Consider the following 15,210-nt stretch of genomic DNA (forward strand, 5'->3'; position numbering starts at 1 on the left):
CTTCAGAAATATTATCCAACGCTGATCTTCACACTGGAAGAGGGCTGGGCAAACTGAATGACCAACCAATTTATCTCAGTCGAAAGCAGCAGTTCACAACCAGATGTACTCCAGGTTGTGCATCTGCAGATGCAAGAGAGTCCGTGGAAATTTGGTGAAGAATAAAATGGGGTGTTTTGATGGCCTACTGGTTTAGGCCTATACTGTACATGTACTGTAATCGCAAAGTCCCCGGTCGATTCCATCAAAGTAGACCCTTTGCAAAGTCCCACCCCTCACAGCTGCTGTCGGACCTGCGTTAGCATGGAGCCCACACTGTCACTAACTGCACTCCCTGCAAAAATATTTAAAAAAAATATCACATTTTGTAAAAACGAAAAAAAATGAATTCAGAGAAAAGCAACGAGAAAGTTTTGAAGGATATGTCTCGGATGTCTTTCAGCATTGCAGGTTCCTGGTTGGGTGGAGCTACAGGTCAAGGAACTAAAGGCAGCTGGCCGGTGGTCATCGTCTCCAGGGTATTTATGACTTGCTGGCTCCCTCTGCCCTGTCACCACCTCATGCTACTTTGGGATTTTTAAATTTTCTATATAGTTTATTTAGTATTATCTTAGCCTGGCTGCATGTTTCCCTACCAGTCTTATTTGTTCTGAACAATATTTTTGTTATATCTGTTGGACAAAATTCATCTCAAAATAACTTTCTTTCAGTTAATCCCCTGCATGTGCTTCCCTTATTTACTATTGTTTTACTATTGTCTCAGAGCATAACGCTCTCATTCTGTCACTTGCACCGCTCTCATTTTCAGCTGCAGCAGGCAGCATTTTTCAGCCAAAACCTGCACTCCACCTGTCTACACCAAACAGCCAAAAGACACAAGCAGCTGGTGAACATAGCGGAGCATTTAGCAGCTGAAGAGACAGATACTTCCCTCAGGAGTCAGTAGAGACCAAACACTGGGCTAAAATAACAGTGAATATTGGACATTGACATTTGCAAGGTGGCCCGCAGCACAACTCCAAATGAATGATGATGTTGCTGTTGGATTTGTAAATAAGCAACTGTTTTCACAACTTGTTTCAGCTTCCCCAACGAGTGGCCAAAAAGAAGAAAAGCTGTGATTGCAAATTCAAGTAAAAGTAGCAACTGGAACGACAGCAAGTCTAGATGTTGATTTTTGCTGAAAGAAACACGTTTTAGCAGTAAAGTGCACTCAATACTTACAGTGTAAACAATCATGGTTTGGTTGTAGCTTAAATTGTAGACAGTTTTCTCTTTGACTGTCATGTTGATGAACAGCCACTCATACTCTGCATCACATCACGAGACCACTCTGTGATCTTTGAAGCGTTGAGGATGGCTTCAAATTTAGAGAGTAAAGTTGGAGATCATTCAATACGCCTATGCCAGTATAGAAAACGTAGTTCCTCGCTGTGCTCTTTACCCATAGGACTTTACATGACATAACACTTGCTCTAGGGAAGTGACTACTGAAGATGTAACATAACTGTATGCCACATCAAATCACCTGGGGCCATTTCCTTGATGACATCACACAATTGAGTTTCAACTGATTACTTTCAGTGCAGCTGGTAGGTTTACCTTCTTAACATCCAGGGTTCCCACATGGGTTATTGGGGGGACATTAGAGATGTACCTGACTGTGTTATTTTGCATGACCTGCATTCGGCTTTTCAGCTTTTGCGATGAACCAAAAAAACCAGGCCACGAACTAGTAGTCAAAGCGTCACTGGATTAAAGCTACAACCAGATAGACCCTGATCCACAGTCACCCCGATACTGTATATATGACACAAGTCTTGGCTGTTGAAGAAGCAAGGTAACGGCACAAAACGTAGCTGGAGCAAATTCTGAATTATTTGTCTTTGTTGTAATTAGTGTTGGGAACGTAAAGGAGCGTGTTTGGGTTATCAGCATTTAAGAAACTGAATTCTTGACATCAATAGAATTATTAATGTATGTAACAATTATTAATGATTATTAATAACAACGGGGCACCACCCTGCGAACAGGGACTAATAACCAAACGATAAAACTAAGTCTCATAATTAGTGGCCACTCGTAATGTCAATAGTCGGGTGCGACTACACATTCGAAGTGACAGTGAAGGGTTAAGTTCGAGTACAGACTACTAGATACAGTTTCATAAAATACATATGCACAAGTAATCACAGACGACTGCTCCTTAAAGTATAACAGAGTTTATTAAATCAAAATAATAAATGATCAAATCAATTAATATTGCAACCAACAAACGTTATCATACAATTTTATATGCCTAAACTAAAGAATGAATAAAATGGATGAGGGTGTATGTCTGTTTGTGTGTATGTGTGTGTGTGTAAAGAAAGGGGAGTCTTAAAGCTACAGCTAAAGACTACAAAGATGGCGGCGTCGAGTGACGCGGGCCAAAAGGGGAGGGGCCTTAAGATACTACAGCTAAACTACCACCAGATGGCGGAGTCGAGTGACTCGGACAAAATGCCGGTGAGACTGCTGTATGTAATCACGTGTGCCGATGCACACGTGTTGTGAGGCGATCGTTTGAACGGGGTTTCCCCCAGGGGCAGAGATAGGAGCTGTGTGTGTACGTGTTACGTGAGAGGAGGAAAGAGAAAAAGGAGCGAGAACTCGACGTGAATCACACTTCGGCGTGCGATGTTGTAGGGAGCCTGAGTTTGCTGGTTCTATCACGCATAAGTATACCGCTGTCGTCTTTGAACTGCCGGTAACTTATGCCGTGATAAGCCACGTACCTCAGCTCACTCACAGAGTCGAGTTAATGAAGAGAGAACTCCCACACGGAGTGGAATACAATGAATGAAAATAATCCCCAAATAAACAGTCATAGCAGTTAATACACAAATACAGCGGAGCTTCTCTGGTCCGTAATGATTGCGTAAATACCTCCGTATAATGCGACAGTAACTTAAACACACAAAACACGGGAATATCAACATATAAATGAATGGCCTGAATTAAACTTAAGTTAATTTAAGCTAAGCTATGCCCAGATACCATGAACCTTACTTGTCGATGCTTCGTTGCAACGTTGAAGTGTTTGTGGGGAAGTTGTCCTTTTTCCTCGTCAGGAAGGGGGGGGAGGCTGCTTGCAGCGCGGCCTTGCAGCGGGCGCTGTGTCTCGCGCGGCTTTTGCTGGTGCGGCTTCGGTCCGTTGGCGTGGCTCTGGAGCAAACGCAGGTCCGATCTGTACTCGCTGCAGGGAGGACAGTTAACTTCGGATGAGACGGCGTGTCTGTGCGTCTTACCGGGAATCATCGGTCACGAGAGGAGCGAGGCTTCGTCGGTCTCCTCTGTGCCGGTTTGTGCACAAAAAAAGGGGGAGAAAGCAAAAAGCGGAAAACGGATCGTGGAAGCGGATTTGTCTCGCGGGCTGAGGGCCTTAACTCAAAAAAAAGAAAACACGGCTGTTTCGACCAGCGAAATGGCTTTGTGACCTGTCAGGGTTTGAGGAGGGGAGAAGGCCGTTGCTTCCTCGTGGCCTGCGTGGCCAGCGTCGCGCTGGCGGGGAAAGCTGGATCTTCATATGTCCAAGGACGAGTCCCAGGGCGAAGAGAGCATTGTGTGCTCGCTGTTCGACGGAGGTCAAAGGGAAAAAGCAAGGAGGTGTGATCTGCAGGCAGTTTTGTTGGACAGTGGTTGAACCACAGGGGTCCTGGGGTCTCTTGGCCTTCGGCCAATGAGATTGCAGCGGTGCATTCAGGTGACTTCAGGAACCATAGTTTTTTTTGGGGGGGGGGGAATTCACACCCTAGTGTGAAATTCCTTCAGAGGAGGTTTGCTCTCATAAAACTACAAATCAGGATGAAACCTTTGCTTGAAAAAGGAAAGGGCTGATTCTCTTTGTCCACAGCACATGTTGAAGCCATATGGTCAGACCCCAACATTAGTAAACAAGGTGATCACAATGGCAATACTGAGATGCTGATGTTTAGCAGAAATAACATTTCCATTGTTTACCATCTTGTTTTTTTATAGATGAGGATGAAGGCTAGAAAAGTTTGAAGATGTTTGATCGTTAACCAAAGCATGAGACAAATAAACGTTTTGACCTGATGATGGCGCTAGAGGATAAGTCTATCACAACTGACCATGAGAAGGACATGGATGGATGTCGAAACCAAATTTCCAATAGTTTGAGACATTTCAATCGAAACCACAAATGTCACGCTAGAAAAAAAGTCTGTGGATCACCAAGTCATTAGGATTATTTTACATCCACTGAGCCACGTCACCAGTGGACCTAAAACCACCAAATCTATACAACATCGTAGCAGAACTATATAGCTTTGAATTTATTCGTCCAAAATAACAATATAATAATAGAAAATGAATGTCAGTCAGGTGAGGTGCTCTGGTTGCTACTTTAGATGTGTTCCATTACATCCATCTGTACACAATGGTTAGTCCCGCAGCAGACATCATAGCAACTTGGAAAATGAATTAATTGAATGAAGCAAATAATATCAACTGCATTTTATTTCCTCAGAAGAAAACATCAAGATATCAATATTAAAATGATCCTCAAGTTTCCAGAGAGCATGTATGATACATAAACACTTTATTGAAGCTGTAGAAAACTCCATAAATAAGACATTACATTTCTCAAACCATAAAAGAAAAAACACAATTACATGTCTTCAAATAATTGTTCATTTGTTATATAATATGCATGCTGAGTATAATGGATGAACAAACACAAATCCTTCAATAAACAGGGCATTGACTACATCAGAGGCAGAAGAGGTTACTCCTCCCCGAGGCAAGAAAAAAGGTGAGGACGAGAGTTCTGTAATTTATCGATACCATGTTCACATACCTTCTGTAAAATGATTAGAACTGTTCAAAGGTTTTTGAAATTTTATTTCTGATAATATATAATTAACGCAACATAAGTGGACCGCTCAAATCAAGAAGACCAATTCAGAGTGTCTGCCAAGTTTAAGATATCGATGATAATAATCTGTTGATTGTGGCAGTTCTGTAATGAGAGCAATGAATGTCCATGGTAATTGGAGCAATCACTTAACAACTCGACGAGCACTACTGTTCTTCTGGTTCGTTCCATAGTAAGAAGAGAACACTCAACAACACACTGACAGCTGTGACATAGAAAAAGAAGAAAACTATGTTGACTATTTTAGCCACTCTGGTCCAGTAGCCGGGCTTCCCTTCTTCGTTCGTGCTGTGAAGAACCTGAGTCAGTGTTTTCTCCATCTCCTTCAACTCATCTGAGATCTTTTCCAAAGCATTGAACTCCTCAGTCGGTTGGCTGCTGTTGTCCTGCAGAAGTGGTTTAGTAGATTGGTCATTAATGAGATTATGGAGCATAAAAGATTGCAAGCTGCTACATTTGATATTTTGTTTTCTGTCCACTGTGATGAGACTAAAAGGGTTGGTTCATCCAAATTAGTCCAACAGTTTTTATACTTTCTTATTTTTGTTTGTTTTTCTAATTCTGGTGAACAGACCTTTTCAAATACAACACAATCCTCACCTCTTTGGACAGTTGTTCAGATGGAGTCTCATCAACAGACACATTGCAGACAGAAGGAGTCCTGTTCTTCAACTCTGAAAGAATACATTTGATTCAATGACAGTCGAGAATGTAGATTTGAAGCAGAAGTTTGTAGAATTTATGCTTAATCTCACCTGTACCACAGTTAGCTTTGCCAACTTTGTCTCCACAGTCCTCACTCAGGCTTTGGTCTTCATCTGCTTTATTGGCTTGGGATGCAGAGTCTTTCTCCAACAGACGCATCACCACAATTGTCTCCAGGAGGCTCAGCATCATCAAACCAAAAATCCCAATGCAGTAGATGGCTAACGAGGGAAGGCAGCATCATTAATGTGGACAAATAACCACACATGCATCAGTACATGTGCTGTTCCTGCTCTTGTGTAGTGTAGGCCAATTAAAGGAAAGACTGTGACCCTTACATATAAGAGGAATCTTGTCTGAAGAAGAGGGCAGAATGTCATTGAGAATAAGCTGCATCACAGTCACGGCAAGCAGCACAGTGACTTTGAAGCTGAGCTTCTCCCCCCCAGTGTCTGAGATCAGGAAGGAGGTCAAGTCCAGACACAAGAAGAAGAGGATCGGTACCAAGAAGTTGGCGACGTAGAGGGCAGACCGCCTCTTCATGCTGATCTGTGAAATGATGTTCAGAGGTCAGTCAATGTTTACATTCTTCAAAGGCTGAGTCCAATCAAATACAGGTACAACAAGGTAACCTGACCTAACCTGCCCATGTCTTCAACAGTGGAGCAAAAAGCACTCAAGTTGTTTATTAGATAAAAGTAGTAATCAAATAAGAAGAGTGGAATTATTCATTCAGATTTCTGCTCAAGAAAACAAACAGGGAAATATACTTAAGTACCCAAAGTAAAAGTACTCATTGAGAAGATGAGCAGAGTCTCTGGAAACTATGAATCTTTAGATCTATGAATTATGAATCAATTAAATCAAGAAAGGGAGGAAATAAAGAATTAAAAGTAGAAGGAATAAATAAGGCAAATACAGGTAAAAGACCGAAAAATCAGCAACGGTCCATCAACCGCAGCTCGGCAACAGTATACGACCACTGCCAACCAAGTTGCGCATCAGCTGCTGCTCAATGGAAAACCCACCACTAAATCGCCAAGACCAAAGATAGATCGAGTAAAGCACTCCCAAACCATGGGACTGACCAAGCCGTTTTCCCCTGAAGAGCTCAGCATCAACACCCTAAAAACTGGCAAAGCCATCGGTCTGGATAACATTTTCAGTGAAGAGATCAAGCATTTTGGACCTCTGATGAGGAAATGGATCCTCGAGCTGATGAATAAGTGCATGCTGACAAAAAACATCCCAAAAATCTGGAGGAAAACCAGGATTATTGCCCTTCTCAAACCAGGCAAAGACCCAAGGCATGCAAAGAGCTTCTGCCCAATCTCTCTGCTATGCCACCTCTACAAGCTATTTGAGCACTTGATCCTCAACAGACTTGCCCCTTTTTGCTGAACCAGCCATCATACCTCAACAAGCCGGATTCCGACCTGGCAAATCTACAACAAGCCTATATTGAACCTCACTCAACACATCGAGGACGGATTCCAGAAAGGACTGGTCACAGGAGCTGTCTTTGTTGATCTGTCTGCCGCATATGACACTGTGAACCACCGCCTCCTCCTAAAAAAAGATCTTGGAGTTGACAAAAGACCTGGCACTCACAGACCTCATTGGAGCCCTTCTGAAAGACAGGCGCTTCTTTGTTGTCCTGAATAACAAGCAGAGTCGCTGGCGACAACAACGGAATGGCCTACCTCAAGGTAGTGTGCTGGCCCCACTACTGTATAACATCTACACTAACGACCAGCCAATGGACCAGAACACTGAGCGTTTCATCTATGCAAGACGATCTCTGTGTAACATCCCAAGAGAATTCGTTCGAAGCAGTAGAATTAAACCTCACCACAGCTCTAGAGGAGCTACTACTCTATTACGAGTGCAACCACCTACATGCCAACCCTGCAAAGACCCAAGTCTGCTCCTTCCATCTCAGGAACCGTGAAGCCAACCTACCACTTAACATCAAATGGTCTGGAACACCACTTGAGCATTGTACCCACCCTGTCTACCTTGGAGTAACCCTGGACGTACTCTCTCCTTTAAGGAGCACATCAACAACACAAAGTCGGTTCCCGAAACAACATCCTACGGAAACTGACCAACTCCAAATGGGGAGCCACAGCACACACATTAAGATCTACTGCTCTGGCCCTGTGCTATTCCTCTGCGGAATATGCATGTCCAGTTTGGGAGAGGTCAACCCATGCCAAGAAACTTGAACGCCATCTCCTCCATGGATGTCACCCTCCGGCCCAATGGCTAAAATCAAGAAGAAGCTTTCTCAGCCATGTCCAGCCCCTAATAAAGTCTCGGGAAGAAACCAGACTCCAACTCTGGAGGGAAAAGCTTGAGAATGACCCTCCTCCAACTGTCATGGAAATACCGCCCACTGAAAACCTTCCCCCTGGCCCAGAAGCACCATGGGCTCAATGGAAAACACTAAACTGCCTCAGAACAAGAACGGGACGATACAAGCTGCTCTGGTCAGATGGGGCTACAAGGCTGGCCCAACCACATGTGAATGTGGAGAAGCAGACCATACTATGGAGCATTGCCTTGTCTGTCCTCTACTACCCAACCCTTGCAACTCAAAAGACCTTGCAGTGTTCAATGAAAATGCAAAGGACTGTGTAAAGAAATGGGAAACTGTCATATAACCATCACGCTTCAGTGAAACGAAAAGAAGAAGAAGGTAAAAGACAGGATGAAAAGTAGGAACAAATTAAAGAAATTAAGGTAAACAAAGAAAGAAGAAAGTGAGGCAGAGAGGAAAGAAAGAAAGAAGACATTTAATTGTTGAGTTTTTAGAAATCTCTTGGTCTATTTTCTTTGACAATTTGAAATATGCTTCTTGACCCTGGCAGTTGTGTTGTCAGGGACAGTAGCTCCTGGTAGGGTCACCCAAGTGAAATCAGTAGCAGGGGAGTTGGGCTCAGCCTGAAGATGTGACATTGTGCTGCTGCCTTTTTGGAGCACTACCTGCAAGGCTGGGTGTCAGGTGTAGTGAAGATCTACGTTAGGGCCTGACTGTTGTATGGGCTTATGCACCAAACAGCTGTTTGGATTATCCAGGCTTCTTTGAGTCACTGGGTTGGATCCTGGAGAGGATGCTATCTGAATCAAAACTCACTTAGTCTTCTATTTATCTGTCACTCACTTTTTTTGTTTAGTTTTCCTTTTATTGTGGTTTTAACAAATTCATTTATCTGTTCTCTACATTTTCCACATATCATTTCCAATTATTATTATGCTTATAGTGAGGCGGCCGTAGAACATTTACTTTCCACCTCTGTGTGTCTGTAACATTTACTTTCCACCTCTGTGTGTCTGTGTCCAGAGATACTTACAGTGTAAACCAACGAGGATTGATCACGGCCGAAATTGCTGGAAGTTCCTTTGCTGATGGTCATGTTGGTGAACAGCCACTCGGACTGGGGCATCCTACTGCGAGACCACTCAATGTTCCATGAGGTGCCTTCATAATTAATGAGGTCTAAATCGTTTTCTGAGTTGGGAGATTAAAAAAAAGTCAGGTTTCCTTACATGTTAAAGGATTGTATGGTATGTGTGTTCAGGTGACAAACTGTAAAAGTCATTAAAGCACACACATTCAAACTCAAACACACATAAGAACACATAAACAATGCAGAGGAATTCATAAATCTTTGAACACAACAGGCAAAGGGCTCACCAGAGTGTACGATGGACTGGAAAGACAGTTTGCAGCTCTGAACGTCGAAGGGAAATTTGTAAATTTCCATCGGGCAGCTGCTGACCACCACCATGTTGGTCTTAAGAAAGACCTCTCCGTCCCAGTCAAGGAGGAGATAAGGACTATCAGGAACCTTATTCTTGTCTATCCTGAATGAGAACAAACACCAATTATTTTAACTGAATTTCACATAATGTATTATCTATAACACGATACAATATAACAAGAGTGTAGTAACTTATAAAAGAAGAAATTACACATTCTTCTTTTTACAGATGAAAACTTAAATTCATATGAAACAAAATATCTCAATTCAATACACTCAGGGGCTTTGCTTCTGCCGTGTTGGTCGGTCTGGTATGACCGGTACAGTATCTTATGGTGGCTGATGTTGATATTAGTCAGTTTGCTGACTTCATGACTCTGCTGTACTTCTACTACTGTTACAATAGACTTTAGCATTAAACATATTTTACTTGTAGCCATGGTTGCTGTTTACCGAAAGTTAAAGTCAAACTACATTTCCCCCATGCATATTAAATAATTACAGTGAACAGACAGGTAGCCAACACAAAGTGAAGGCAAAACAAGGTGGCAAAACCAATATTCTGGGGCACTTGGTTAGTTATGGTATAATTAATTCCCCCAAAATATTTAACTAAAAGAGTGCAAACTGTGTGATTCCTGGGGAATAAAATAAAAAAATCTGCGAAAAGCGTTTCCAACATCATGAAAAAGGTATAGCTGATAATAAATAAATACAATTTGGTGCAATATTAATGTTTGGGGTAGAAGACTGAAATGGATAGTTATAAGTTATATAAATTTGCTGAAAAGACAATAAGTGCTTCTTTCACAACTTTACCGATGCAATAAATAAGTTACCAATTGCACTATTGTACTTATATATACTGTGTATATGGAGTACTTTTCACCAATTCACTCCCACAGTTAAAATACAATACATTTATACAATAAACATTATAGTAAATAAATTAAACATGTTTTCGCATCAAAATATGTGTGATTTCTAAACAGTGACATGATGCTCCACCACCAGTTACTGATGTGGGCATATGTGGATTTGTGAGGATGAGAGTATGCACATTCAAACTTACATCTCTTCAATAGTTATATCTGGCGTCCACAATACACTCGAAGGAGGATAAATCTTCGAAATATCACAGGTACCTCGTACCCAGGTGATTCGATCGTACCACCTCTGTAGAGGAAAACAAAGGAAAGTGCATTGAAACAAAAGACATTTGAGTTTCCCAAAAAAAGTGAGAGGTGGGAATTAGTTCAATCAAAATGTGCTTTTGTGGGTTTAGAACTGTGCTTTAAGAAATTATAATAGAAGTGTTTCATGATTCATAATTAAGAAATCATAATTAGATCTGTTTTAGAATTTGTAGTTAGAAGTGTATCTTAGTAGAATTTGTAGCACCTTTAGAACTATGCTTGTGAAACGTGTGAAGTTTTTGACAAAAGTTGCAAATCCTTATCTTTATACAGAATGTTTATCATAGAAGTGTTAAGCCATAAAAGACAGTCATTGAATGTATTAAACTGTAAAGAATAGCAGAGGGAAAGGGAGAGACTTCTAGACAGACATTTACAGGTTGTACCCGTGCGAGGGTCTTCGGCAGTCTGAAGCCAGGAGGAGACTGTCGAAGTTAGCCAATAGGAATTAAGATGGACAAAAGGGGAGGGGATTTCAAACTGTAAACGGGAGTGCTGGGAAAGAATTCACTCTCTTTCCTCTGGTCTCAACGTGAGGGCAGTGTGCTTCCAGGCTGGGATCAGGGTAAAGATGCTTCTCTGCGCAGAGAATATATATCTATAGATACTGTAATTAATGTGCTTCACGTTGTAATTGTATTAGATTCAGTAGGATTAAATACTTTTTGATTGTAAACCAGTTTATGGTAGATTTTATTATCGCAGCATCTCTACTGTAAACCGCAGTTGGAGCGTGAGCTGCGGCCTTCTCTCTGTGGGGTAGAAGTCAAGCCTCCACACTTTCTTTGTCCGAGAGAACTCACCAAATAAATCCAAATGTAGGAAACAAATTCCTGGTCCTTCTCGTTCTGTGAGAAAACAAATTTGTGTTAAAAGGTTTTCAGCCAGACATCCTGACAACGGTCATAAACTCAGCACAGATTCAGTGGTAATACAAGATTCTAAAAGTTTGCAAACATCAGATTTCAGAAGACAGTTTTTAACAGGCCCTCCAGATCAGTCAGATACTCATTTTAATATTTTGCAACCTCAGTTGAAATCAGGTGTGTGAGCATCTTATATTTTGCTTAATTCATGTGCAGCGCTGCAACGTGCAAAAGGGCTGGGTTGAGGTGAATATAGATCAGCGGGTGTGGTGATTATTAAATACTCTCTCACAGTCACAGCACTGGTCTAATGGCTATAAAACAGCTGTGCCAATCACAGTTAAATGTAACAACAACGGCAAGCTTACATGAACATAAATCACCATATATCACCACCATCAGACGAGGCGTCTTAATGGTGTTTGGAGTTTTAATTTTCAAATCTATGAGGTCACTGTTTGTCACGCCAACGAGCTGAAGAGACTAGTAAACTTATAAGTGAGGAAGAGGCAGCAGCATAGGGCTTTATGAAGCTCTAGCATAAGCTCAGTCAGGAAGACTGTACTCTTGCATGCTTCAGCCCGTATTTCGTTCGTACATCTGCCATTCACTTCTCAGTCATGCTCACTCATACTTTGCTTGCTGTCATTGTTTGGGGCTGTCAATCATGATATCAGCTGTTTAGATCAGCTGGTCTCTTCTATCCAATAGCACAGCGACACAATTACATCGTTAGCATATCATCTTGCTGCTGTCTCCTTTAAATTTGATTGTCTCTCTACCTTCAGTACGTTCATGCTGCTGTTACGTGCCCCTCCACCAACACAACCACTAATGCTGACCTGAAGACAAAGCAATACTGTCTGGGCTGCCAGGTGAACATAAGACACACCCAGGTCTAATCATGCTGCGGTGGGTCTGCCTCGGTTGAGTCTCTTGTGATAAAAGGCTGAAACACCCAGGGACGTCGAGGTACACAACTATAGATTTGTCTGAATAGAAGCAACATCACAAAGTGGTCATCTCCAAGAACAACTCTACTCAATTCAATTGAAGTTCAGAAACGTCAGGGATTGCAACACACAGTACTCATCAATATGAATTTTATTGACTGACTTAGTTTGGACATTCTTCAACTGTATTTGGATCTGCCACAAATCAGCACGATAACAGACAATCAGGCTGCTAAATGGCTGACAGCAACCATGGTATTTAAAGAATATCTTGGACCCATACGCAGCAACGGGAGCTGTTCAAAGATTTTACAGAGAAATTGAAGAAAACGTACAGGGTCACAAGTCAAGCACTGGTCAACACCATGAAGGGGAGATGGTTCGCCCAGCGTTTACATCTCACTGCCATCTTTGTGTGAGTGTGTGAATGAGAAGCAAAAATTGGAAAAAAGCACTTTATAAGTGCAGTTCATTGACTAAGTTGGCAACTAATTCTAGGAAAACTGTATGACAAACTAATATTCATGGGCAAAAAACCCCCAAAAAATTCAACTTATCTCCAAAGGATTTGTCTGTTCGTTAGGACCCCGGGAGAGTGAATTAAATTATAAATAAATAAGATAACTTAAAAGCCCTAACCTCTTACTACCTTCAGAATGGCATAGAGCAGCATGTCCAGGGTTATGATGCGTACTGATGTGAAGCTAAATTATAAAGTTCATAAATTGCCACACGTTGATGCTTAAACTCAGAAATATAATGACTTGATCGTTGGCATGTGGACTAACTTTCCAGTAGATACAATTAGGTTTTGCAATATCCTGATACATCACAGACAAACAGAATGGAACTAATATAACTTCAACAAGAAATTATATTTCCATTTTTAATCAAAAGCAACAACTTACCACATCTAGAATGGCATAGAGCAGTACCTCCAGGGATATCTGCAAGGGTAATTTATCACGACCAGGCCGGACCATGGTGTTCTCACTGTTTTTGGTCAGCTTCAAGCGCTTAAAAACACCCCGATGGGAGCATTCATTGTCGGAGGAATTCTCATCTACAGCGAAAACATCATGACATGTTCTGTATGAGAAAGTTTAGTCTTAATAGTAAAGAAATCAAATGTTCTTAATTCTTTCTTTAAATTACACCTCCAGATTGTTGATTTGTGTCAGCCATGTCCGTACTATTCACACCGTCCTCATGGTTCATCTGAAGAGTTGGATTTTCTGAGTAATTGTTGGTACTTCCATCTGACAAAAAATAAATAAAGGTGTACAGGTTCTACCCTGATTCAATTGCAGAAGTTTAAATTGTTAACATTTAACAAAAACTCTCTCAGAACACAATAAACGTTTGTGTTATATTTGAATAAATAATATGATCAGTAAACCAAAAGTGATGAATGAATATTTTCCCACTGAGCTCTGGTGGGTTTTCAGATATCAATCTCTGAGATGTTTGCTTCTACCCTAAAACAATGGAGCGGAGTGGGATTTTGTTAGTGGAGCTCACAGCCCTGTAAGATGACAACTGAACATTTGAACAGCAACGTTCGAAAACAGTGTCCCCGTTCTGTTGAATTATCCACTTACCACACTGAAAGGTTTTAGGAAATAGTTGATTATGGTATTATTATTTTTAGTCTTTTTTTAATTCTGTATCATGAACAAACTTGTATTAGGGTAGCAAAAGATATATCCCTCCTGCATACATCACACAGAAATGTTTCATCTTACCTGTGACGAGGAGCAGAAAGAAGAAACCTGCAAGCATCATGACTGTGAGAGATCTGCTCAGTTGATGAGCCTCCCTGTCCTCTGTGTTGTCTGGAAATGTCCGTTGCAGTAATAATAACCACTCCTTTTATTGGAAGAGGGACGGGAACAGTTTAAGGCCAACCCTTTGTGTTTGTATTTTTTCTCTCCAGTCTAATAGCAACACACCTTATGCAATAAAAGCTCCCAGGAACTGCAAACATCCTCCACATTTAGCCACCTGTTGAACAAACAAAGTTTAATGCAGGTGCTTTGTCTGAAAGAAATCTTATGTAATGTATAATCTAACAAACTAGTTTATATTTATCTACAACAAATCTACAACGAATCTCAGGTGTTATTGCTCCAAGCTCTCCCATCTCTTTCACAACATTTTTACTCCTCTATTACCACCAAACATTGTGCTCCTCACAATCACTGCTTGTGATACATTTGCAAAGTAGAGGGAGTCTCCAGCGGTCACTCCCACAGTAGACATTACAGCTTAGAACATTTAGTAAAGTAAAATCACATACACTGTAATAAACATGAAGAGATTAAATGAGAACAATGTCGTGAAGTAGAACAGAAATTACGTCCCATAAATAGATTGTTCTCACAAGCCACCAAAAAGACAGTGGTCTCCACAACTGACAAAAACAAGAATGCGTGTGTTTGTTTAAGGAGACTTTGTTCTTTATTTGTACGATACAATGAGTCTAATATACGTTTTCAAAGTCAGGATTGTAGATACAACAGATCACAGAACTGCTCCATGAAATAAATAATGTATGTATGACATAATGTAGGCTGAAGCAAACAGCATTAACTACATTGTACTGCATCTCCTCAAAGGAAAACAGAGTGACCTGCAATCATTTTTAGACAACCTGCAACACATAATATTGTGCATATTGCACACATGCAAATATCAAATGTTATATTAGTGTACTAGAATGTTAAGACATCCATACTGTGTATATGCATTAAATGTAACACGCATTGCAAAATACTGAACCAC

General features: G+C 41.1%; 1 protein-coding gene across 1 annotated transcript; it reads right to left on the reverse strand.

Annotated features, from left to right (window-relative positions):
* Window positions 1-4,580: 4,580 nt before the first annotated feature.
* LOC306794566 (5-hydroxytryptamine receptor 3A-like) lies at window positions 4,581-14,246 on the reverse strand. Its single transcript, XM_079292680.1, has 11 exons — window positions 14,172-14,246; window positions 13,584-13,685; window positions 13,335-13,489; window positions 11,411-11,455; window positions 10,484-10,587; window positions 9,345-9,514; window positions 9,001-9,158; window positions 5,983-6,193; window positions 5,695-5,865; window positions 5,540-5,613; window positions 4,581-5,325 (listed from the first exon to the last, which is right to left on the reverse strand). Exons 1-11 carry the CDS (start codon window positions 14,209-14,211, stop codon window positions 5,086-5,088), a joined length of 1,470 nt encoding a protein of 489 aa, XP_079148806.1. The 5' UTR covers window positions 14,212-14,246; the 3' UTR covers window positions 4,581-5,085.
* Between the last annotated feature and the right edge of the window lie 964 nt (window positions 14,247-15,210).

The sequence above is a fragment of the Melanostigma gelatinosum genome (assembly GCF_949748355.1).
Source record: "Melanostigma gelatinosum genome assembly, chromosome: 21".
Taxonomy (NCBI): domain Eukaryota; kingdom Metazoa; phylum Chordata; class Actinopteri; order Perciformes; family Zoarcidae; genus Melanostigma; species Melanostigma gelatinosum.